The following is a 26,784-nucleotide window of genomic DNA, read 5'->3' as shown; positions in this document are numbered from 1 at the left end:
TCGCTTCTGGTCTCTTTTGGCTTTTCCCTTATGTACCACTTCTTCACCCGTTTTCCCAGAATTCTCCAAAAAAATACGTCTTTCCTCTTCAGATCTTGCATTATTCCTTTCTTTGCCTCTGTTAGAAGTTCATTCCATTTCTTTCTTTCTTCTTCATTTTTGTTTTTTCTTTATATATATTTCCTTACAATCTTCTACTTCTCTTAGTTTAGTTGTTCTGTATAGTATTTCCTCCGTTACTTTCTGTGACTTCAGTCTTAGCTTAACCGGCCTTATGTGTGTGTGTGTGTGTGTGTGTGTGTGTGTGTGTGTGTGTGTTTTATGCACAAAGTAACCCACCTAAATCTGGCCCTGTAATATTTTTAAGATGTTTCACCATCTTAAGATGATATTTTGTTACTTCCACAGTTCCTTGTATGTAATTGTTCTGCAGTTAGATTCAGTGAAACAATAATCGACTACGTAAGTAGATAATGCCTGATTGGGAACTTTCATTAAGTATGCTCCAAACTTGTATTTCTTGTGTCTTCTTTATTTTGGGGCTGTGGACAAAAGATAAAAACTTAACCCACTCATGCACCATAAGTTTCCAATAAGTTTCTGTTCCACTCACCATGCATTTCTCAAGCCCGACCTGCCTTTTTTTGCCGCCGCGATACTCTACATTCCCGGACGTATTTTACCCTCACAGATATATCGTACCCCAATAAATTTGGTATCAATGGCTTCATAAAGACTTGTACTAGAACATGCTCAAATAAAAATAGAGGAAAATAAATAATACAAACTCGATTCAAGTCTCCGTATGGAGTATTGTTGACAATAAATCCTAAGTACCAACTCTTCCCCACTCGCTAGTTTGAAATTTTGTGAGCCAACTTTTTTAGCCAAATATATGTTTTGAAGCAGAATTTAGTGAGGATTCTTATGGTATCCTCAAAATCCTCATATGCCTATTAGTTCCCGAGTTACACCAAGAAAACTAATTTTTTTAAAATAATCTACAGAGTTGATGCTCCATCTCATTTTTTTTTTACTATTATGCGATGTTTTTTTTATCATTTTTAAATAAATTTTATAGCATTATATAGCTAATTTCATATGAAAAAAAGATGCCAGCTTCAAAACTACACCAACCCTTGTAGGTATCATGTGGTAATGTCGCCAATGAAGTTCCCCGAGCAATATACGCAACTTTCACTAGCCGTAACTAAGTACCGTATCTTCCCCCCTCGCTTTACGTATAACACACCACTACACTCATATAATTCACAAAACACTTGAATGTTTCTGGTGCAGGTTGTCTAGAGCCCATGCGCTCTCGGTTTAAAGGGACGGTGGGCAGAGGACACACCTCTCCCATCAGAGTAGGGTAACAACTAAAAATCACTCTGCGTTCCTCACCTATGCTCCTTAGAAAGGTTGCCATATGTTACCATTAAGAAACTTATCCCAACAAATGACACTCCCAAATTTGACGCACTTTCACCGAAAACTTAATTTTTAATCAATTTTTAAAACTCTTATGATGCGTTTCGCATCATCGTGTGCCAGGACCTTTTACCCTTGATAACACGAAACGTGTCATCATGCGCGAGAGGGTTAATTAGTGCACATTGGTCCACTGCCTATCATATATGTTCAAACAACCACTGATGTTGTGGGAGGACTGACAAGCCTGGCTGTGGCTAATTCATAATCAAGGACCGAAGCACCCAGGGATTGGCTCATAACTTAGTGTCTGACAGTTTTTTAAAGAAGCTTCTAAGTGGTGACATAATGTTTTACATTTTTTTTACCTTTCATATTTTTTTTTTTCTTTCTCTTGCTTACTTTTCTTATGTATATGTGCAGATGATCCAGCTGGATGTGTTGATACCACCCCGGATAGAGTTCTCCATGACGATCAGTTCCCGTCACGTATCTATGGCCAGCAAGATCAATAACGGCCAGTCTATACGGATCACTTGTGCTACATGGGGTAATCCCCGCCCATCCATTTCTTGGTTCAAGAATGGTGTTCTCCACTTAGAGTCAGGACGCCATCACTACACCAACAAAAACACATCCAGGGAGTTTGCTGCCGAGGACCTTTTCATTCGAATGATAATGTTTAGTGATATGGTGTGTAGCATCTATCTATTCATACCTAAGGGAAACAGATATAAATATAATAATAATTCGTACATCTTCAGGTCATTATAAATTTGTGGGTTCCTAGGATTGTCTTGCATTCATATTCTTGGGCACTATGATATAAAACTTTTCTTTAATTACTTTACTGAAATAAGGAAATACAGTCCTTTAAGCATTTCCTGACCTCATATTCTGCAGGGTTTGTATCAGTGTGTGACCAGAAATGAAGCAGGTGTGGCATCTGATGGCTTCATCCTGAAAATTGACAAGACCAACCTGCCTGCTCCACCCATTAACATCAGGGTGGTGGAAGTCCATCCTCACAACATCCGCTTGATATGGGAAGCTCCTCCCAAGAGCTCTGTCTCTGGCTACATTGTTCATTTTCTCCTAGGTAATGTATTGGAAATTTATGCTTATGTGGTATCTAAAGAAATGTGATTGATTAAAAATGCAAAAAGTTATATCAATGAAAATCCTATATGATACTGGAAACTGAATAATCAAAATATATTACCTTTCCATCTTATTTTTATCCATTTTTGCACTCCCCAGACAAAAAAAACCCGGAGGGTCAGGATCTCGTCAACAAGACTTCATTGCAGAAGAAAGAACTGAAATCCAATACCAATTACACTATCTACATCAGGTCTTTTCTCATCAAGAAAAATTCTGAAACACCTTTCATTGGTGAACCTTCAGAATACATCAGCATAAAAACTAAAGATGAATGTAATTATCATTTATCAAAGAGTGTCTCTGTAAATAGTAACCAACTAGTAATACAAATCTAGGGAATGATATGCAATTCTTGCTATAAAATCATGAAGACATTGAGGTACATGCTAGGCAAGTGAGTAAACAAACTAAGAAAGTGGAAAGACACCATCAGGTCAAGGAGAAAAACAAGTTAAAATTATGAATGAAAAAAACTATGAGGGTTAAGAAGGGGGTCTTCCTCAATTTTACCACCAAGGCAAGGAAGTCAGTAATATATATTTTTCTTATATAGTAGTTTAGTCTAGTCTAGTGCACATTTTAAGTAGTATAGTAAAGTATACATATTCCTTGCAGAAAATATTGTGAATGGGATAATTTTTGTGTTAATTTGCTGTATTTAGTTTACCCTCCAGATCCAACGGAGATGCCTCTGGTAAGGCTCATCCCAAAGTCCCCCACTGAACTGTACATGAACTGGACCCTTGAAGACTACAATAGCAACAACCCTATCATAGAACAAAAACTTCAGTATAAGGAGAAAAAAAAACACTTCCATTTACAAAAATTTTTATATGTAAATGTCACATCATATACTCTTAAAGGTATGTAGAATCACGTTTCTACAGCATATACTTGTTTTGTAAAACTAATAATTACAAAGCTGATGTTATTTATTAGTAATTTTCTGGGCTCACATGCATGATAAATTTTGAATGAGAGAAAATATAATGAAGGTCTCAGTGGAAACACACAACAAGGGACAACAACAATGCTTTCCAGGGTGTGTTTTCATAATATGCTTCATGATAATATGAGGCCGTGCGAGCGAAAACGTACAAAGCGCCATCTGGCCAAAAATGCGATTTTGTGGTATAACACTATTTTGACCCTTCCTTTATAAGCGAGGAATGTCGGTTTGTACAAAACTGCAGTGGAAATAGGCCTGGGAGTCCTTCAAAATAACCCTACATTATCACCTACGCAGTTGAAAGTGAGATAAGAAAGCAGTCATGTCGCGAAAATGTACAGAGCGCCAATAGCATCACTGCAAACGTGCAAGCTTTTCCGTCTAGCGCGTAGTGCAAACTCTTAGCATTTATTGTTTATTAGTATATTTTACGTTTTGTAACTTCCTTCATGTTCCGGATTATTATGAATATCATGAACTGTGTATGACATATTAAAAAGTTAATTAATATTGCACATCATGGATGTTTTTGAAAAACCTACTTTTTCGGACCTATATATATATTTTTTTTTATAACTGAGTACATGCCAATATTCTACATACCTTAACCTTCATTTTGGTCTTTGATTGAAGTGTCCACCTTAAAAACCAATGAAGTTATGATAATTTAAACATTGCAAAACTTTAAACGCGATTTCCCGCATTTAAAAAAATGGCGCTTTGTACGTTTTTGCTCGCACGGCCTCATATATATACTGCAAGAACATAAGGAGAAAGAGCGGGAAGAACAAAATTAGAACTAATTGTAATATTTTGAAGGTATTTCTTTATAATTCAGAGAGGATTGTACTGTTGAAGATCAGCAATTGGCAGTCATTTATATTTAGAAATGGCATTTTTTCTAAGGACTTGTATTTTTGACATGCAGTTTTTCAATACAGTTTTTTAGTTGACCATCTACTCCCCCATTCATTTTCCAATCAGAAAAAATATCTCGTTGCCTCAAAGGGAAACATTTTGTTAATGCTAATTTATTTTCAGTTTACTGAAGTACATTTGTTATTTTTCTTCTGACAGATCTTACCCCAAACAAATTTTACTCTGTGAGAGTCTTGATAGCCACCAATGCTGGGTATCCTGAACACATAATTCAGGTGCCCTGGTACCATATCAGGATGCCAAGAGGTGGCTCTAACATGCAGCTTGACACTACCTTACTTACTGTTCATCTTTCCACGTACAGTCAAAGACCCACTGAGATATTGGTAAGTAGCACGATTACATTAGTGTTCATGTTATCCAGAAAACATGTCATATACTATTAAGATTAATATACATTTCTGTGCTAAGACTATCCCCACAGGCCATGACTGTATACTTGAAGTGGGTACATCCACATTTCCCACCAATTATCAAAGTCACTTTTCAGGTAAATTGGACGCTTGATGCTTCTCTGCAAAAAGACGTCAGCCTCTACCGTGTGTTCTGCAACAATTCTGTTTCTTCCTCGCAGAATGAGCTGCAGACAACTAACACCTCCCTTATACTCACTAATCTTGGTAATTTATGCAGGGAAACACATTTCACTGCATATAATTGGAACAATATGACTACTTACATGATAATGCTCATTTCTACTCAGTGAGAGATGCTAAATATATAGTAACCTAGTATTTGGAACATATATGACTACTTACATCATATTGCTTATTTCCACTCAGTGAGAGAAGTTACATATATAGTGACCTGTTATTTGCTTGTCTTTCCCTAAGATCCAGAAAAATGCTATGCTGTCCAAGTTCAAGCAATCTTCCAAGGTAATCAAAACAGTACTGAATCTTTCCTGAAGACTCTCTGTACATTTCCTCTGTCATCTTTCCTGGTATCACAGCAGTCCAACACCAACAAGATTAAAGTGAAGAAACTGAAGGTTAGTGCTGTATTGTGCCTTTAAAGTTTAATGAATCTGGGAGCAGATGCTAAAGCTACACATGGCCTCAGTACTCATTTGAGTCACATTGGTCCTTGAGCCAGTGGTAGGATATAACCCATTACCCCAAGAGAGAGTGCCAGTGTGATGTCTGGATTACCACAGTTACCTTCCCCATGTTTCCCTAAGTACCTAGTTATCAACCATGGGCCAGATTCATCAAACATTTTTTGAGACCTCGTTAATAAGTCTTCTGGTAACTATCTACTACAAATGCTCTTGATCTTTAGGCGGCTTCGATGGTGATGAATGAAGTGGCGGCCAGAGCCACCAAAACAGGAGTGTTTGAAATGGACAGGTTTACCAGAAGATTTAATCATGACTTGTCTTGTAGATGGTTTGATGATTCCAGCTGCAGCATGAAAGGGAGGAGGAGCTGGGTGCCCAGACTTGGATTCAAACCCAGGCTCATAGATTCGTAACTAGGCGTGCTAACACAACATCATGGAAGCACTAATGTAACTGAATTTCCACTTTCCCTGACATCCACATGACCTCTATGTGTTACAAAAACACAGACACAAAATCAGAGCTGGGATTCTGTAGAAAAAATCTACCACCGGTATCGGTAGTCGGTAGCGAGCCGCGTCCAATCGGTATCGGTAGATCGGTAGATTTTTCAGAAATCTACCGATCGGTATAGATTCGGTATCGGTAGATTAAAAAACTCTATAATTATATAATAAAAAAATGCTTTTAAAGGCCCATAACACACTTTTTAAGTTATTTCTCTCTTATTTCGGTTAACTTAAGAATAGAAGTAAATTAGAGTCTTTTAATACCTTTTTTAAGTTCAAAAATACATAACTTATTTAATAAATGAATTTCTCCCTCAAAAAATAAACATCAAACTGAAAAAAAGTTAAATTTAAACAAACTAGACAATACAGCATTATTTATTAACTTTCACAAAATAAATTTCTTCCCAACACAAAAAAAAATTACAACTGAAGCAGTCTTGAGCCTCCTACTCCAGGTCGGTGTCGGCGCCCTTCTTGAGGTCCTCCTTGAGGAATGTCTTGAACTGCTCGCTGTTGCCCTTCAACATCACCAACTGCTCAAAGTTGGTGGACTTAAAAACACTGCCACTTAAAACACTAGGCGATGAGGCTGAGCACGTTGTCGAGAGCGTAGGAGCTAGAGCGTAGGTGTAGGCTACTCGCGTCGGCAGGCCAAACAAGAGTGGGGCTCCCGCCAAAAGAGAATCTGCTAGGTCGTGGCTGCCTCTGATTGGCTGAGAACGCCCAGAACGGCCGGTGATTGGCTAAGCGTGATGACGTCAAAGTAATACCTGGAATTTCCTGCTAACTGCTTCCCATAGATGCGCTCGAACGTGTTGAAACTTGTCCGTTTCATTTTGCCGGGGTCGTCTTCTCTTAAGTCTTAACAAAAAGTCCCTCGCTTTTTCAATCTACCGATACCGATTGACTGCCAATCATGCGATCGGTAGCGGTATTCGGTTGTTTCTTCAAAATACCGAATGATCGGTATCGGTAGCAGTAATCTACCGCCGGTAGTACCGATCCCAAATGTCAATCGGTAGTCCCAGCTCTGCACAAAATATATATATATATATATATATATATATATATATATATATATATATATATATATATATATATATATATATATATATATATACATACATACATACAGTCATACCTCGGTTTACGAGTTTAATTCGTTCTGGAATTTTGCTCGCACAACAAAACATTCATAAACCAAAACAAATATTCCCATTGAAATTAATGACACGGTGCTCATTGCAGAAAATGAAAGTGACCTACAAAATTTGGTCATTGTTTTTGATAGTGTCTGTAACAGGAGAAAACTGAAAGTAAATGTCAACAAAAGTAAAGTGATGGTTTGTGAGCGAAGTAGAAGTGAGGTTGTAGATTTTGTATGCCTATATAGAGTGGGAATTGAATGTGAAAAAGAATGCAAAATAATTTTGAATGGTGAAGAAATGGAGGAGGTCTATGAGTTTAAGTACCTTGGATCAGTTATGTGTAAGCATGGTGGTACGGAGGGAGAGATAAGAGAAAGGGCATTGCAAGGAAGAAGGGTGGTAGGGTCTTTGGGACGAATCATGAATGGCAGAAGTGTGAGCATGAAGGTAAAGAGGGATTTGAGAAATACAATAATAGTACCAACCCTCACATATGCAAGTGAAATGTGGGCTTGGAATGAAAGTCAGAGGTCTAGAGTGCAGGCAGTGGAAATGAGTTATTTGAGGAGTGCTTGCGGTATGAGTAGAATGGATGGAATGAGTAATGAAAGTGTGTACGAGCGTTTTGGAATGTGTCACGGGGGTGAAGGGAAGAAGTGTGGAGTGGTGGAAGAAGTGAAGCGACAGACTTTAAAGTGGTTTGGCCACATGGAGCGGTTGGAGGAGAGTAAGATGACCAGAAGGGTGTATGTGAGTGAGATAGAGGGAGGGAATGCTAGAGGACGACCTCCAGTGAAATGGAGGGATAGGGTGCAAGAGTACGTTAGGGAGAGGGGGGGAAAGATCTTTGAGAAACTTTGAGCAGGCAAGGAGGGAATGTCACACACGGCCAAGGTCGGTTGCCCGTATCCACATCCACAACGTAAACAAAGCATTTGCCCTGTATTGACATGGTGTCGTCTGCTAAAGTAAGGGCTGTCGCGGCTTGTGTTGCCATTACCCAAGTTATAGACTTGTTCCTGCAGTTAAATGGAAGGAAGAAGCGTTTGAGTGTGGCATGCCTGTGGTTCCTCCGTGCCAGAAATTCTCAATGTCACCTCTGGGCGTCCACGGCCAACCCACCCACCTAGACTCCGACCACATAAACACATGGATCGAGTAACAACAAACACATGCACACACCCAGACTCATAAGGAACCATGGTAGATGTTTCTGACAAACAGAAACGATTTCACCATTTCTTTGAGTGTGTTAGAAAGTATATGGTGAGTGGCTCACATGAACCAAACCTAACTCTTGGCAAGAAGGGAGCAGTGGTCTTTAACACTGCTCTCTTCTTGCCATTGGGTATGTTTGGTTCGTATGACCCATACACTCACCAAATAAGTTCTAACACACTCTCGGAAATGGTGAAGCCATTTCTGCTTGTCAGAAACATCTGCCATGGTTCTTAATGCGTCTGGTGTGTGTGTGTGTGTTGTTACTCGATCTGGGTAATGGCAGCACAAGCTGCGACAGCCCTTAATTTAGCAGACAACGCCATGTCGATACAGGGCAAGTGTTTTGTTTACGTTGTGGATGTGGATACGGGCAAGATCAAAGTAAGTAAGGTCGACCGAAGGGTTGCCCAAAATTCGTTCCATTCCGCGCATCCTTCCCTTCCTCTTCGTGACGTAACACAGTGTATAAAAACCGCAGAGCGAGGCAGCGAGGTGGCAACTCCATCAGTCATATTCACACCGGCATGTTCTCCGCTTGCTGTCTTTTAACTGCTCTCTCTCTCTCTCTCTCTCTCTCTCTCTCTCTCTCTCTCTCTCTCTCTCTCTGTGTGTGTGTGTGTGTACACACAGAGAGAGAGAGAGAGAGAGAGAGAGAGAGAGAGAGAGAGAGAGAGAGAGAGAGAGAGAGAGAGAGAGAGAGAGAGATACACTTCCTTCTTTGAAAATAATCTAGTTACTGCTGAATTGTGAAAGAGAATGGGAGAGGAACTGCCCCTGAGAGCTCCCTTCCTGTGACGTCATTGACGGGCTGTGCATCGGTCGACCTTTACTTACTTTGATCTTGAGAATGGGCAACCAACCTTGGCCATGTGTGACGCACACCCGGAAAAGTTGGAGTTGCCAGTTGCCCTAGCTGCCGCCTACGCGGTGGGAGGAAAAAGACCCAGTGTGACACCAGTTTAGTTATGGATAACTGACAACTCGCCCCCGGTGTGGCGTACGAGCTTTGTCCCTAGCTCCAACAGTTGGAGGAAAACGGCCAGTGTGACACCACCTTAGTTAAGGCAGTGAGGCCGCTGATTGAGTGATCGCCGGCAATGACGTCATCGGACTCCCAGCGAATCACAAGCGTGTTTTCAGAACTGTCAGCCAATGGTAAGGCAGCCGCCTTCAACTGCGGCTTCAAAACGACCCGTTCTCTCTTCCCATTTTCTTCCTTTTTCCAAGCTACGTATTTTGAGATAAAAAGGGAGTAAAAGGGAGAAAAAAAGTCATTTTCTCCACGGGTCAGAACAAATAAGCGCTTTTTCAGTGTTTTCAATACCCTGAGTTTCACGATCCTCGAGTTTAGCACTATACATACATTCGGAACAAAGCAAGCGTGAAACTCAGGAGGGTACTGTGTGTGTATATATATATATGTATATATATATATATGTATATATATATATATATATATATATATATATATATATAGATATATATATATATATAGATATATATATATATATATATATATATATATATATATATATATATATATATATATATATATATATATATATTATATATATATATATATATATATATATATATATATATCTATATATATATATATATATATATATATATATATATATATCTATATATATATATAACTATATATATATATATATATATATATATATATATATATACATATATATATATATACATATATATATATCTCTATATATATACATACAGGTAACTCTCGATTTACGCGAGTATTGTGTCCTTGAAGAGGTCGTGTAAATCAAAAACAATGTAAATCAAACAAGAGGTAGGTTTCTATCGAAAAATAAATATTCACTTCATTCAGTGGAGAGAGAGAGAGAGAGAGAGAGAGAGAGAGAGAGAGAGAGAGAGAGAGAGAGAGAGAGAGAGAGAGAGAGAGAGAGAGAGAGAGAGAGAATATCCATATCACCGAGATATCCACTCAGCACTCAGTCTCAGCTTCATGCGTGTGAGGAAGAAATGAGGGACACCATGAGCGACTGGCTATTATTGGTCCCGGTACCGAGCAGTCTGGTACCAGTACTGTACCGTATAGCTGGTACCGTTAGTACCGGTACTGGTACCGGTACCTGCCCACCCCTATTGTTGAGTAGTGTGGCAGCGTGGGTACTGTATTGTTGTTCAAGTGGCGCGCAGGAAGAACTGAGCTCGGCTGTGTGGCCGCGGCGTGTGAGTCCAGCTGCGTGAGACATCTGGTGGCCACTCCATGAAATATCACGTATAAGTGAAAAAAACGTGTAAATTAAACATATATTTGGATTTTGGACCCCGCGTTCTTTCAAAAACGCGTAAACCAAACTCGCATAAATCAAGAGTTACCTGTATATATATATATATATATATATATATATATATATATATATATATATATATATATATATATATATATATATATATATATATATATATATATATATTACACACACACACACACACACACACACACACACACCGGAGACGGGACCACACGAGCGTAAGCCCAGGCCCTGTAAAATTACAACTAGGTAAATACAACTAGGTAGGTAAACACACACACACACACACACACACACACACACATACACACACACACACACACCATACTGATTGTTGCCATCTGTCACAGGCCAAGATCCTTAACTCTACAAGTGTGCTCATCACATGGAGACACACATCCAGGAGGCTGCTGGTTAACTTCTACACCATCAGAATAGAGAATATCAAGTCTGACTGGGCTGACATAGCTGCTGAAGATGAGCTTGGCTGGAAGAGTGGAGTGAACTTTGAGCCAGGAGAGAAAGGTGTTCACAGCCCCAAGCCCACACAACATGAAGAAGAGGCCTCTGCCATGGTCAGTGCAAAACATCCTAGCTGTGCCCAAATAAAGTGTGATGAATACAGCTAGATCTGTTGCTGCAAACTAAATATATATATATATATATATATATATATATATATATATATATATATATATATATATATATATATATATATATATATATATATATATATATATATATATATATATATATATATATATTTTTTTTTTTTTTTGACACCTTATTTTCTCACAGGAACATTTCCCAGGTAGTCTTTTTATTTTAGTTTTTTTTATATATAAGTCCGTTGATATTAGTGTACGTTAACCTAAGCTTTTTCATTCCCTTTTCTTCCCTATTGTTGTTGCTTTTTACTTGTTCTTCTCTTCCCTCTTCCTGATTCACAACTTCATCACTTGTCATTTCGCACTCCTAAAAAAACCTTTTTCTGACTCTGTTCTTTCTTCATATCTGTACTTTGCTTCGTTCGCTATTTCCCTCATCTTAACTCTTTCCTTTATGTTCATATTCTTTCTTTTGCATGTTTCTTTATATTGTTCTATACCTTTTGGTATTCCACTCCGATTTATAATCATCTCGGTTTCCGTTTGTGACTTTAACTTCAGCTTAATTCATCTATTTTTCCCTTCCTCATATTTTCTTAGGCTGCAGTCACACAGGGAGTGAGAGCAAGAGCAGCAAGGCGAGCTTCTGTGGCCACCACAGACTTACATACTTTTTACATTATTGTTACAATTTTATGCTAGCCTGATGCATAATTTTCTCAGAAAGATGATGGTGGTCTCAGTTTTTCTAAAAAATGAATGTTGGGGTCAGGAAACAGGGTGGGAGTAAAGTGTGTGAAGTCGTCAGTTTTGGATGAACTTGGCACACCCACGGGCCCAGGCCGGCTTCACTCAGCACAATACAGGGAAATAGGGGACGAGCAGTCTAGTATGTAAGTCTGTGGTGGCCACACGAAAAGCGAGGCGAGGTGAGGGTTGTCATGGCAATGCGACCCGCAGTCTACAGACAGACCAACAGATGATATTCTGGACGTCATGGCATACGTGCTGAAATCGCTTTTACTAGAGAATAGTATGATGAAGTGCCAAGTGTTCTCATGGCTCAAGAAAATGTGAGATGTCAGTGCTTAATACCAAAGCTGTAGGGCCTATGCATATTTTATATGATAAATGAGGAAGAGGGTGTCAAGTCAGTAACTGATGTAACAGAAAAACTGACAACTTGCAGACGATACATGGGGCTTAATTAAAAAGCTACTCAAGTATTGGCAAACACGTAAGAGAATCGGAGCATGTTCCTGCTCCTCGCTGCTCCTATAAAAAGAATCAAAAGAGGTGGCTGAAAGAGAGGTCAATTTTGGGAGGAGAGGTGTCCTGATACCCTCCTCTTGAAAGAGTTCAAGTCGTAGGCAGGAGGAAATACAGATGAATTAAGATTGTTCCAGAGTTTACCAACGTGAGGGATGAAAGAGTGAAGATGCTGTTAACTCTTGCATAAGGGGTTTGGACAGTATAGGGCATAGCTAGGCACGATAACAGAAAACCTTATTCCTGATAACTGATAATGTAAAACCTTATCGGTGATAACCGATATTCGTTAACTGGAGACACAAATATAGCCGATAACCGATAATCGATACCCGATATAAATCCACAATTCCGATACTAGCTAGCGATAAGTCCGATAGGCGAAAATTATACTAGATTGATATTTCAAATAAAAAACATAGATGAATTCAAATTTTCATTATCTGTATTTTAGAAAACTTACAAAACCTGAAAGCCACACGTTGAAACGTACATATGATGGACGGTAATACTAGAAACGCCTGAACCGGTGTTGTGTTATTTGGCGTCCCCACCGTCAAAAGCTGGCACTTTTATTTACAAACACCGGTCTCTCGTGAACTGCGCATGCTCAGACCAGCAAGCGTAGACCTGTACAGTCTCACAAAGCTTTTTAACCGTAATTAAGAGTTGCTGGAAGTCTGAATCAGACATACAGTACCACTACCACCATCCCCGCTGTTTCTAGAACGACACTCTGTACGAGTTGTATTTATATGTACAAAGTGTCATTCTAGAAACAGCGAGGATGGTGATACTGTATGTCTGATTCAGCCTTCTAGCAACTCTTATGTGTTAAAAAGCTTTGTGAGACTGTACAGGTCTACGCTTACTGGTCTGAACATGCGCAGTTCACGAGAGACCAGTGTTTGTAAACAAAAGCGCCAGTTTTTGACGATGGGACACCAAATCACACAACACCGGGTGCCTTCAATACCATGGCATGCTCACAAACGAATATGGAATATTTGAGGCAGTGAATAATCATTTGGGGGGCAAAGTTAAATGATTTTTCTTTGATATATTGATTTTTGATGAGTCTAACATAAAAAATAACCTAGTGTTTTAATGTTGATGATCTAAGTATGAAATCTCTTCACCGAAGATATTTCATACCCCGAAGTTTTTTTATACAACACCGGGCGCCCGGGCCACGCATGCGCAGTAAGGAGGAGACAACGTTTTTTTTCTGAGAGGCGGAAAAAGTATCGATTATCGCTGGTTTGGTTACAAAAGTAATGAAGATACTGATATATATTTAAATAAGTAGCGGATGGCTGATAACCCGATTTTGTTATCAGTGATAAAGTATCACGATAACTTATCGCGATAACGCCCAGCTATGGTATAGGGATGAGCATGAGTAGAAAGTCGTGTGCAGCGGGGCCACGGGAGGGGGGGAGGCATGCAGTTAGCAACTTCAGAAGAGCAGTCAGCATGAAAATAGCGATAGAAGATAGAAAGAGAGGCAACATCGCTTTCGGAATTTTAGAGGTAGAAGACTATCAGTAGGAGGAGAGTTGATGAAACGAAGAGCCTTAGATTCCACTCTGTCCAGAAGAGCTGTGTGAGTGGAGCCCCCCCACACGTGAGATGCATACTCCATACGAGGGCGGACAAGGCCCCTGTATATGGATAGCAACTGTGTGGGGGAGAAGAACTGGTGGAGACGATACAGAATGCCCAACCTTGAGGAAGCTGATTTAGTAAGAGTAATGCTCTAAGTTCCCCAGATATGAAGATAAAGTGGAAAGACCTACAGCCTGGAGTCATGTAATTCCTGTTGAGAGGGTCTTCTGTTGAAAGAAGTTGAATAATGCAGAGTGGAGTCATCAGCGTATGAGTGGATAGGACAGTTTGTTATGGAAAGATCATTGATGAATAACAGGAAGAGAGTGGGTGATAGGACAGAGCCCTGTGGAACACCACTGTTGATAGGTTTAGGGGAAGAACAGTGACCGTCTACCACTGCAGAGGTAGAACGGCCGGAAAGGAAACTGGAGATAAAGGAACAGAGAGAGAGATAGAATCTGAAAGAGGGCAGTTTAGAGAGCAAAGACTTGTGCCAGACTCTATCCAAGGCTTTCGATATGTCTAGCGCAACTGAGAAAGTGTCACCGAAATGGCTAAGAGAGGATGACCAAGAGTCAGTTAAGAGAGCAAGAAAATCGCCAGTAGAACGCCCCTTGCGGAACCCATACTGGCGATCAGATAGGAGGTTAGAAGTGGAAAGGTGCTTTTGAATCTTCCGGTTAAGGATTGATTCAAAAGCTTTAGATAGACAAGAAAGTAAAGCTATAGGGTGGTAGTTTGAGGGATTGGAACGGTCACCCTTCTTAGGCACAGGCTGTACAAAGGCATACTTCCAGCAGGAAGGAAAGGTAGATGTTGATAGGCAGAGATGAAAGAGTTTGACCAGGCAGGGTGTCAGCACGGAAGCACAGTTTTTAAGGACAATAGGAGGCACTCCATTAGGTCCATAAGCCTTCTGAGAGTTGAGGCCAGAGAGGGCATAGAAGACATCATTCTTAAGAATCTTAATAACAGGCATGAAAGAGTCAGAGGAGGGATGAGTAGGAGGAATATGCCCAGAATCGTCCAGGGTGGAGTTCTTACAGAAAGTTTGAGCGAAGAGTTCAGTCTTAGAGATAGATGAGACGTCAGTACTCCTGTCAGGATTAAGGAGAGGAGGGAAAGAGGAAGAAGTGAAATTGGTGGAGATATTTTTGGCTAGGTGCCAGAAGTCACAGGAAGCATTAGAAGAAGCAAGGTGTTGACATTTTCTATTGATGAAAGAGGTTTTGGTAAGTCGGAGAATAGATTTGGCACGATTCCGGGCTGAAATGTAAAGTTCATGGTTAGAAGGAGTGCGAATGCTCTGGAACCTTTTGTGAGCTGCCTCTCTATCTTTAACAGCACGAGAACAAGCATGATTAAACCAAGGCTTTTTAGCATGAGTAGAGAAAGAACGTGGAATGTATGCCTCCATTCCAGAGACAATCACCTCTGTGATGCACTGGGCGCACACAGATGGGTCTCTCTCCTGGAAGCAGTAATCATTCCACGGGAAATCGGAAAAGTACATCCTCAGGTCGTCCCACCGAGCTGAGGCAAAATGCCAGAAGCATCGCCTCTTTGGTGGGTCCAGAGGATGAACAGGAGCGATAGGACAGGATACGGAAATGTTTTAATAAATAGTTCCGAGCTCTACTTATTCAGCGTTTTAAGAAAAATCTGTATACACCATCGTATTCAGGAGGCTTTTCTCTATAAGATGGATTTGTTTATTTTAGTACTCATTTCATAGCCGCTGCAAATGGTAGTTATATGTAAAATGTTTATAAACATTACGGAATGATCTTTTAACTTCAACTCGTCACTATTTATTTAGTTTTTGTTTTATTGAGTTTTCACAAACATATTCAGGTTCTGCAATTACTGCTGCATTTAACAGTGTTAACCAAAATGCCCTATCTAATGTATGAGGTGAGTTACGGCAAATAATAGAGAAGCATGTCTGTGATGTCACTCCTTCTAACTAAGCGATCTCGCGTGAGAAAAGTTAATCGTCAACTCTTCTCGCTATTTCGCCTACCAGCTCACTTTCTTGCTCCTTGTGTGGCCGTGGCCACACTGGGAGTGAGAAAGCGAGCTAGAGCGAGAGTGAAAAACTTTAATACATTATAATCAAAGCAGGTGGCCACACTGGCAGTGAGCAAGTAATGGTGAGAAAGCGAGGTGGTAGGCGAGAAAGGGAGAAGAGTTGACAATTAACTTTTCTCGCACGAGATCGCTCGGTGATAAGGAATGACATCACAGACATGCTTCTCTATTATTTGCCATAACTCACCCCATACATTAGATGGGGCATTTTGGTTAACAATGTTTTAAACGCAGCAGTGATTGCAGAATTTGAATATGTTTGTAAAAACTCAATAAAACAAAAACTAACTAAATAGTAATGAGTTGAAGTTAAATAATCACTCCGTAATGTTTATAACACATTTTTCATATAATTACCATTTGCAGTGGCTATGAAATTAGTACTAAAATAAACAATTCCATCTTATAGAGAAAAGCCTCCTAAACACGATGGTGTTTACAGATTTTTCTTAAAACGCTGAATAAGTAAAGCACGGAACTACTCATAAAAACATTTCACCTCATCCCTTGTGTGCGCTGATGGGGGTGGGGGCAATGGACAATGTGTGCACTGTTGCTAGGCTATTATATAGTGTTGCCAGGGTACGTACTTCTCCTTTAGGGCAGGAACATGCTCTGATTCTCTCACATGTTTGCCAATACTTGAGTAACTTTTTAAACCCCTGTATTATCTGCAAGTTGTTAGTTTTTCTGTTATACATCAGTTACTGACTTGACACCCTCTTCTTCGTTTATCATATAAAATATGCATAGGCCCTACAGCTTTGGTATTATGCACTGACATCTCACATTTTCTTGAGCCATGAGAACACTTGGCACTTCATTATACTATTCTCTTGTAAAAGCGATTTCAGCATGTATGCCATGACGTCCAGAGTATCATCTGATGGTATGTCTGTAGACTGCGGGTCGCGTTGCCATGACAACTCTCGCCTCGCCTCACTTTTCGTGTGGCCAAAGAAACTCGCCTTGCCACTTTCGCTCTTGCTCTCGCTCACTTTCTCGCTCCCTGTGTAGCCGCGGCCTTAGTCTCATTACCTCGTCCACCTCCTCTGTCAGCCTTCCGGCTCTTCATCTAGCTTTGTCAGTATTTCTATTTCTTTCACTACTAATTTCATATCTCTCTGTGTGCCCTCATTATGATTTTCTCTTCTTTGACACCCATGATTATCACACATTTTTTCTCTCCTGCCAGTTCTCCAACCAAGTCTTCCTTCTTTCTTATTACTGGAACAAACTCACGTTCCATCTCTACTTTTCTTTCTCTTTCTTGATGTTTCAGAATTTCTTTGAAACTACGTTTTTCTTTCCCTTTTCTTTTTTCCATATATTTATTTCAGTGGTGGATCCAGGAGGGGGGGCAGGAAGGGCGACCCCCCCCCCAAAGATTCACTGAGATCTGTGGGGGTATCATTCCTGTGAACACTACTACTAGCCTGCTAATTATAATGATAATAATAACAACAGTACTACTACCTACTACTACTACTACTACTATTACTATTACTACTACTAGTGAAACCTTTACATATGGAACGGATACTTGCCCCAGCTTTGTCATTAAGTCGCGGATTTTGTAAAATCAACCGTTTTGGTGCGAATCGCAATAACTCCCTTATTTCTGGGGCTAAAGAAAAAATATTGGTATCAATCGACGGCAAAATGCAAGGGCTATATTTTTTTGTTAGAAACCGGCTCAAACACCGACTCAAAAGGGTCGAAAATCGAATAAATTCACAAAAAACAACAAAAAAATAATCGAATTTTTGAGTTCCCAACCTTGAGACCCACTCATTTTTTGAGAATTTCAAAACACTTATTTAACAAATTATTTAACCCTGCCAATATGCTTTCCAAAATGGTGCATAACGTTTCCCTACTCCCAGTAGTTTCGTCGCTAGATCTCGAAACGCAAACCCTGTTGAGAGCAATTTTGACGAACTCCATACATTTTGCCGTTTTTGTCTAGTGTGGCCTTGCTGTTGCCTCTAGAAGGCTGTAATTTGGCATGTAGCCCCTCTTGGTAATGTAGTTTTACCCACTCAAAAAATATTTTGATAGCTCGATTCTAAGGTCGTCGTTGAACCGTCACAAAATAACCTGTTTTTCGGCCCTTTTGCCGCGATTTGGACACGTCTATTTTGTGACGGCTCGACGATGACATATAATCGAGGTACAAAAATATCCTTCGAGTTGGTCAAACAACATTGCCAAGAGGGGCTACATGCCAAATTACAGCCTTCTATAGGCAATAGCAAGGCCACACTTGACAAAAACGGCAAAATGTCTGGAGTTTGTCAAAATCGCTCTCAACAGGGTTTACGTCTTGAGATCTAGCGACGAAACTAGTGGGAGTATGGAAACGTTATGCTCCATTTTGGAAAGTACATTGCTAGGGCTAAATCATTTGTTAAATATGTTTTCTTGGAATTTCGAAAAATGAGTTGGTCTCATGGTTGGGAACTCAAAAATGTGGGTTTTTTTCGAGTCTTTTTTTTTTTGTGCGAATTTATTCGATATTTGACCCTTTCGAGTCATTTTTTGAGCCCGGTCGCTAATTACAAAATATAGGCCTTGCATTTTGCCGTCGATTGATACCAATAACTTTTCTGTACCCCCAGAAATAAGGGAGTTATAGCGATTCGCACCAAAGCGGTTGATTTTTCAAAATTCGCAGCTTAATGACAAGGGTGCCGCAAAATCAAAAGAGAAAGATGTACATTACTTGAGATGTTTCTGCTACTACTACTACTACTACTACTACTACTACTACTACTACTACTACTACTACTACTACTACTACTACTACTACTACTACTAATAATAATAATAATAATAATAATAATAATAATAAAAGAAATAATAAACATACAAAACAAATAAAAGAAAGTTCGAACATTATTGTATTTATATTTGTAAAAAAAAAAGAAAAAAATGCGCGCCTAGTGGCGCCAGATGGATTTGGCTACTGTACTATATATATATATATATATATATATATATATATATATATATATATATATATATATATATATATATATATATATATATATATATATATATATATATATATATATATATATATATATATATATATATATATATATATATATATATATATATATACATACAGATGTTGTTATATATATTATCACAATTAGGTATACTCTTTCCTTAATCTTATTTTCCATGTCCATTTCACCATCACTACTTCCCCCTACTCTTTTTTTATATTTCTTCCTTGACCACTGCCTTTATCTTGTCATCAATGTTATCATCTGTGGCACTTCCCTTTTTCAGTTTTTCGTTTTTTCCCTTACATTTCTGACTTCTTCACCTCTGGCTACTAGTTCCTTTTTCTGGTCATCGACGATGTTAACTAATCACCTCAAACCATCTCTCAGACCCCTTGCCTAATCCTTTGAATCCTCTTTGAATCCTGAATCCTCTACTTCTGTCTCTAATCATCTCATTCGTGACCATAATCACGGGGTTGACATTTGGTCTGGCAAGAAACCAGAAAAGCCCTCCCCTCCCTCCGCTTCAAATATTTCTTCTTGATATCTTTTTGCCATTTTCGCCCAGGCAAGTTTGGCTTCGGTACTTTTCACTCACGTTGGCACACTTTTCTTAATTTTTTTCCTGTCTGTTTTCTTTTGGGAGACAGGCCTTATCCCCAGGCCCTGATCCCACAATATAAGTAATTCATCGTATTTCCTGGTTCTTTAAAATAGGTGGGAGAAGATCGGCAGCGATGTTTACGCTCCAGCAGCTGACGGCAGTGTATTTACCTACTTGTAGCATACAGGGCCTGAGCTCAAGCTCAGACAGTCCTGTCTCCCAATCTATATTTGTCCAGCTTTTCCTTCATTTTATGGACACTGCCCGCTTCAACAATGTCTTTGCCAAGTCCATTCCATGTATCCACACTCTTGTATGGAAAACTGAACTTCATTAAATCTTTCAAACAAGTCCTCTTTCTCAATTTCTTACTGTGTCCTCTTATAGTGTGGCTACTCTTAAATGGCGCATGTACTATATAATCTTCCCCGTGTGCTGTTGCCGCTTCTCTGTCAAACTGACTGACGTTTGTTCCACCTGCCACGGTCCACCATGCGTGTGTGTGTTTGTGTGTGTGTTTGTGACTGCACTTATTGGATGATAAGTGGAGAAGTTAGTGGAAGGTTTAGTGGATAGGCTATTCTACCTTAGGGCGTGGAGAGAAGGTAAAATCACGTCGCCCTGCTCCCAGAGATCAAAAGGAGGGCCGTTGTCTCATGTGGGCAGCCATGGGTGACCTTGGGGCGAGCGTGTGTAGGTGGGTGTAGGTGGGGGAAGGGGATGGGGTATCTGGTGCCCATCGACCACCTGTGTGAGAGTGAAAGAATAAGAGAGAGAGAGAGAGAGAGAGAGAGAGAGAGAGAGAGAGAGAGAGAGAGAGAGAGAGAGAGAGAGAGAGAGAGAGACCTACCTAGTGACTGGCCGCCCAGCAACACCGCACAAGCGGGGTGTCACGTGTTATATCAAGTTCTCTATATTCACCAACAAGAAGCGATTACACTTAAAAAACATGGATAGATTTATGTTCAAATATATAAACACAGAATATTTTGACGCAATTTACAGAGGAAGAAAAAGTATAGGGTGCTAAAAGAAGGGGTGGTATGACAGAGGCGGCAGTAGTGCTCCTAGAGGATTAAACATCACATGTGCCATTTAAGAGTAGCCAGACTATAGTTGCCTCCTCCCTTCCATCTTGATTAAATCATATGTATCCAACTCTCGATTAAATAATTTCTATCCAACTTCCATTCCACACATATTCCTGTTCATGCTATCAGGTCTCCTCTTTCTCTTCTTTATTCCAGTATTGGTAAGCACAGTTCCTCTAATCTAGTCTTGTAGGGCAGGCTTGATAGTTCTGGTACCATCTTAGTTGCAATCCTTTGAATCCTTTCAAGTTTCCTTATGTCCTTTTTCTTGTGTAGTGACCAGACAACTACCGCATACTCTAGCCTTGGTCTAATCAATGTTATTATTTTCTTCATCATGTCCCCATCCAAGTAGCGAAATGCCACTCTACTATTTTGCAGCAAACTATTAATGGTTCTCTGAATATCTTGTTCATGTGCTACTCAGGTGGCAGTGTATCTTGTATTATAATTCCTAATTTTTTTTCTTCCTTTTCTGTGTTGATGATTGTCCCTCCCATCTTATACATTCCATTTGATCTATTCTTACTCTTGCCCATTTTCATTGTGTGACACTTTTCATTGAACTCCGTTTCCCATTTTTTTTACTCCATTTATGTATCTCATTTTAATTTTCCTGCAGTTTGTTACAATCATCCTCATCTCTTATTTTTCTAAGCAGTTTTGTGTCATCTGCAAACATACTCATGTAACTCTCTAACTTTTCTGGCATATCATTTATATATATTAAAAATATTATAAGTGCTTACACTAATCCCTGTGGAACTCCACTTGTGACCGTTCTCCATTCTGATATCTCATCTTTCATCATGGTTCTCATTTCTCTGTTTGCTAGGTAATTTTTCATCCATTCTGTCATTTTTCTCCCCGATCCTTCTCTATTTTCTAATTTCCACAGCAGTCTCTTATGTGGAACTTTTATCAAAAGCCTTTTTTAGGTCCAAAAATATTCAGTCCGCCCATCCGTCTTTCTCCTGCACTATATCTATTACTCTTGAGTAAAAACATATTAGATTTTTGACACAAGATTTACCTTGTTTGAATCCAAATTGACTTTTATTTGTTATCTTCTCTCTTTCTAGATGGTCTACCCACTGTCTTTTAATTGTCTTCTCACACAGAGGTTCTTTTTTGTTTCCGCCCTTTTATAATGGGACCACATGTGACCTTTTCCTCTGTACTGGGAATTCCCTGGTCTTGATTGAACAACTAATATCATGTATTGGTTCATTACCTGGTCACTACACCCTTTTAGTACTTGACCTGATATTTCATCTGGACCCCATTACCTTCTTATCATCTAGTGATTTTAATAGCTTTATCATCTCCTCTCTATCCACTTTTATGCTGAAGCTACAGAGACCTGAACAGTCTGGGTTCACACCTGGTAAGTCGACAACTGACCGTATCCTACCGCTTCACGTACTGGTGGAGCGCCGACGTGAGTTTCGACAGGGGATGCTTGCAGACTATGTCCATCTCAAGAAGGTGTTTGACTCAGTGCATCTCGAGGTTGAGGCAGGGCTGTGTCCTTGCCTCATCGCTTTTTAACATTTGTATGGACTGGGTACTAGGCAGAGTTGTGGACCAGTCATTGTGGAGCATCCATTGGCAATACCAGGGTCACCAACCTTGTTTTTGCCGATGATACAGTAATCCTGGCGGAGTTGCTGGAGATTTTGGTGATGGCTTTCGAAGCCCTGCATGAGGAGGCAAAGCCCTTGGAACTTCAGGTCTCCTGGGCCAAGACCAAGGTACAGGTGTTTGGAGGCTTGCTGGATGAAAGAGTACAATCTGTTCATGCATGTGGCGAGGACATTGAGATCTCGAAACATTTCACATACCTTGGTAGTGTAGTTCATAACAACGGTGAGTCTCACCAGAAAGTCTTATGGTGGATTAGTGTGGCCCACGGTGTTATGGACTTGTTCAGCACGAGTATATGGCGTTGTTGATACCTGTGCAGAAGGACAAAGATCCGGATCTTCAAGTCCCTTGTGCTCCCTGTCTTACTTTATGGCTGTGAGACATGGACACTAAATGGAGACTTGGAGAGGCAGATTGCCTTTGATAATAAATGTCTATGCAGTATCATGGGATATCGCTGGAATGACTTTGTGTCAAACCAGCGACTACTCCGTCATACTGATTTGGCATATATTACCTGCATGGTCCGTCATTGCCAACTCCAGCTATATGGGCACATGGCATGTTACCCAGAAGCTGATCCTGTTCATTGGGTTATCTCTGTAAGAGACAATTCTGAGTGGAGGAGGCCAAGGGAACGCCCACGGAGTTCGTGGGTTTAGCAAGTCGGTAGATTCTGCCATGAGGTACTCAGAAAGGGAAGGGGGACCTGCATAGAGACTTGCCTGGAGGGACCCTCAGGCTTGGTGTCGTAGGGTGGATGAAGGGATGCGCCCCCCAACGTATGCCCCCACTGATTGACTGTTTCAGTCTCTTGACAGTTCTCTCTTCATTCCTCTTTTTAACCCGTAAGAGGTCAGCATTAATTTACCTATCATATACTCGTCCAGGTCACTAAAAATCCAATTTTCTTTTTTGATCTCATACAACTCAAAATGGTTACAAAAATATAAAAAAAGTTGAAGTTCGAAACTGCCATTTTTAAATGTCCCACTGGGGCTTTAAATTTGTCTCGCTCAGCGATGCTGCCAGACATATGATTTTGGAGCGAGGCTACATTTCTTTTTTGCATCGTTTTATCAATATTTTTTCATCTACGAAATATATGTGTATAATGGATACTTATTCATAAAGAAAAACACGTTTTCATACAAAAATTATGCAATATGCAAAATTAGAGTACTTTTTCACAAAATGTTTTTATTTTATTTTTTAAACTTACATACTCTACCCAAGCTTCTCAGAATTGCAGCAGGGTATGGTATTCTTCAAAACAAGGCTCAATGCATAGAGGTATATCACACTCATGGCAGTAGTAGTGAGTGTCGCTCCGTTTTCTTGGTCGTCTGTTTGTGCGACTGTTTTCATCCCAGAAATAATTGTAAAATTCACACTCCCGGCTATCTGCTCTGAGTGCTTGCACTTTTATTCCCGAGCTTGACTCGTCAAAATTGTAAACTTGTGGCTCAAAATCTGTCCCATCTATCCAGTCCCATCTGCCAGCAGGCCTAACTGGGTTAGGTGCAGCAGATACCCTTCCCCTATCCCAGCAAAGTGGTGTTTTGTGGCGGGTGGATAACAAAGGGCAAGTTATGTTTGCCCATGTGCCACGTATCTCATCACTGCTTGGCTGCTGTGTGGATGTACTACTTGAGTCAAGGTCATCAAACTCATTATCATCATCTTCACTTGGGACAACAGATGAATGTTGTCTTCCACATGAAAATAGCCTAGACTCCCTTCTTTTCTTCCTCGTGCTGGGTGCATACAGTCAGTCAGATGTAGTGGAAGGAGCAGATAAGGCAGAGGCATGTGACCATAGGTGGGCACGATAACAAAAACCCTTATTCCCGATACCCGATAACTGATAATGGAAAACCTTATCGGTGATAACCGATATTCGTTAACTTGAGACACAAATATAGGCGATAACCGATAACCGAAACCCGATATAAATCCACAATTCCGATACTAGCTAGCGATAAGCCTGATAGGCGAAAACGATACTATATTGATATTTCAAATAAAAACAGATGAATTAAAATTTTCATTATCTATATTTTTGAAAACTTACAAAACCTGAAAACCACACGTTAACATGTACATGTAGGTGGTAATACTAGAAACGCCTGAACTGGTGTTGTGTTATTTGGCGTTCCCACCGTCAAAAGCTGGCGCTTTTGTTTACAAACACTGGTCTCTTATGAATTGGCCCATCACTACTTATTCAGTTATTCTTACTGATCACCATTAACACTTTAACAGTCACTTCAGTAAAGAAGCACTGAAGCACTGGGAACCGGAACACTGGCACTCACTCCGTCACTTGAGACGCAAAGGCCACGCCGCCACGTGATAACAAGCCACTGGTCTCTGTTTGCGCTCTTTACAACGGGATCACAAATTTCAGGCAGTGAATAATCATTTTTTGGGCAAAGTTAAATTATTTTTCTCTCTGATATAAGTGATTTTTGAGTCTAACAAAAAAAAAAAAAAAAATAACCTAGTGTTTTAATGTTGTGATCTAAGTATGAAATCTCTTCACGAAACATATTTCACACCCCGAAGTTTTTTTCATACAACACCGGGCGCCCGGGCCACACATGAGCAGTAGGGAGGAGACAATGTTTTTTTTTTCGGAGTGGCGGAAAAAAATAGCGATTATCGCTAGAATTGTTACAAAAGTAACGAAGATACCAATATTTATATAAATAAGTAGCGGATGACCGATAACCCGATTTTGTTATCAGCGATAAAGTATCGCGATAACTTATTGTGATAACGCCCAGCTATGCATGTGACGGCCCAGCAGTGGGAGAGGGTGGAGTGTGTGGAGGTGGCGGGAACACACCAAAGTATTCTGCCTCAAGTTCATCCTCCTCCTCCTCCATTTGCTGATCAAATACATAGTCAGGATCAGCATCATTATCATCAATGCTTATATCAGTTTTGATCAACAATAGATTCCTCAAAAGATAATTGCTCAATAATTTCAGCAATAGTTAGAGAACGGAGATGCCTGCCTGCCATCGTAACTCAGAGCCAGAGGCAATTGACAGGCCCGGGTTGGCACCAAGGCGGGGTGGCGGGAAGCGGGAGGGAGGGGGTGGGGGTGATGGCTTACCCATGTGTCAAAATGGCAGGAAACTGTGCTGATATATGTTAGACACTTCAAGGAACATAATTGGTGTAGCTAGCGGGAATTTCAAATGTGTAGGAAACGAGAAAGGGAAGAACGTACTTATACGTGATTGACCACAGATAGTAACCACGGGTTTCACGTACATGTACCGTGGTTGACCTCTTACGGGTTAAATTCTGTCTCTTGGGTAAATACTTTCTGAAAGTTTTCATTTAATATTTCACATCTTTCCTTTGTATCCTCATAGACTTGGTCACCCACTTTGATTGCATTCACAGTTTCTTATTTCCTTAATTTCTTATAGATGTATCTATTAAAAAAAAGTTTGGGGTTCTCCTTACATTTTTCTATTATATTTTTTTCACTTTCTTTCTTCTCTCCTCACTGGTGTAATCATTTCTAGCTTGTTTATAGCCTTCCCTATTTGTGGCATTCCTTTTCCTTTTTAAATTTCTCCATGCTTTATCTTTCTTCTTCTTTGCTTCTAGACATCTTGTATTAAACCACTTTTCTTTTTCTCTCTTTTCTTTATTACATAATTAGGTACCCACTTTACCACACCTTCAGTATAAGTTTTAAGGAAGTAATCTTATTTTTGTTGTACTTTTCTCAGCTTTTTCATTTCTGACCAATTTATACTTAGTAAAAATATGCTCTCAATTCATTATACTTAGCTTTATTGTAATTCCTTCTTTTCTCTTTATGGTTTTCTAATCCATTTTTCACATTCTTCGTCAATTTCTATTTCTAATACTTCATGGTCACTTTTTCCCAATGGGCATTCATGTCGCACTCCACTTAACAAGTCTGTTCCTTTAGTGAAAAAGTAGGTCCAATCTTGCTGGTTCATCCTCTCCTCTAAATCTCGTCTCTTCCTTCACTCATTGTGTCATGAGGTTTTCTGTTTCTAGTTTTAATACTTTAGCTCCCCATGTATTTTCTTCACCTTCCACTTCAAAGTTTTCCCA

The 26,784-nt window shown here is 39.8% G+C and overlaps 1 protein-coding gene across 9 annotated transcripts in view; it reads left to right on the top strand.

Moving 5' to 3' along the window:
* LOC126996653 (protogenin-like) overlaps positions 1 to 26,784 on the top strand; it is an 88,180-nt gene that overhangs the window by 38,119 nt on the left and 23,277 nt on the right. For 8 of the 9 annotated variants that reach the window (XM_050857340.1, XM_050857339.1, XM_050857338.1 and 5 more), the window contains 8 exons: positions 1,855 to 2,124; positions 2,335 to 2,530; positions 2,692 to 2,868; positions 3,258 to 3,458; positions 4,622 to 4,809; positions 4,974 to 5,103; positions 5,317 to 5,474; positions 11,087 to 11,311. In XM_050857340.1, the coding sequence (XP_050713297.1) occupies positions 1,855 to 2,124; positions 2,335 to 2,530; positions 2,692 to 2,868; positions 3,258 to 3,458; positions 4,622 to 4,809; positions 4,974 to 5,103; positions 5,317 to 5,474; positions 11,087 to 11,311 (1,545 nt within the window). The remainder of the gene's footprint in view (positions 1 to 1,854; positions 2,125 to 2,334; positions 2,531 to 2,691; positions 2,869 to 3,257; positions 3,459 to 4,621; positions 4,810 to 4,973; positions 5,104 to 5,316; positions 5,475 to 11,086; positions 11,312 to 26,784) is intronic. The other variant, XM_050857337.1, reaches the window with a different exon arrangement.

Source organism: Eriocheir sinensis, chromosome 10 (assembly GCF_024679095.1).
Source record: "Eriocheir sinensis breed Jianghai 21 chromosome 10, ASM2467909v1, whole genome shotgun sequence".
NCBI classification, from domain to species: domain Eukaryota; kingdom Metazoa; phylum Arthropoda; class Malacostraca; order Decapoda; family Varunidae; genus Eriocheir; species Eriocheir sinensis.
The sequence above is the reverse complement of the archived record's forward strand: the minus strand, read 5'-3'. Positions and strand labels throughout refer to the sequence as shown.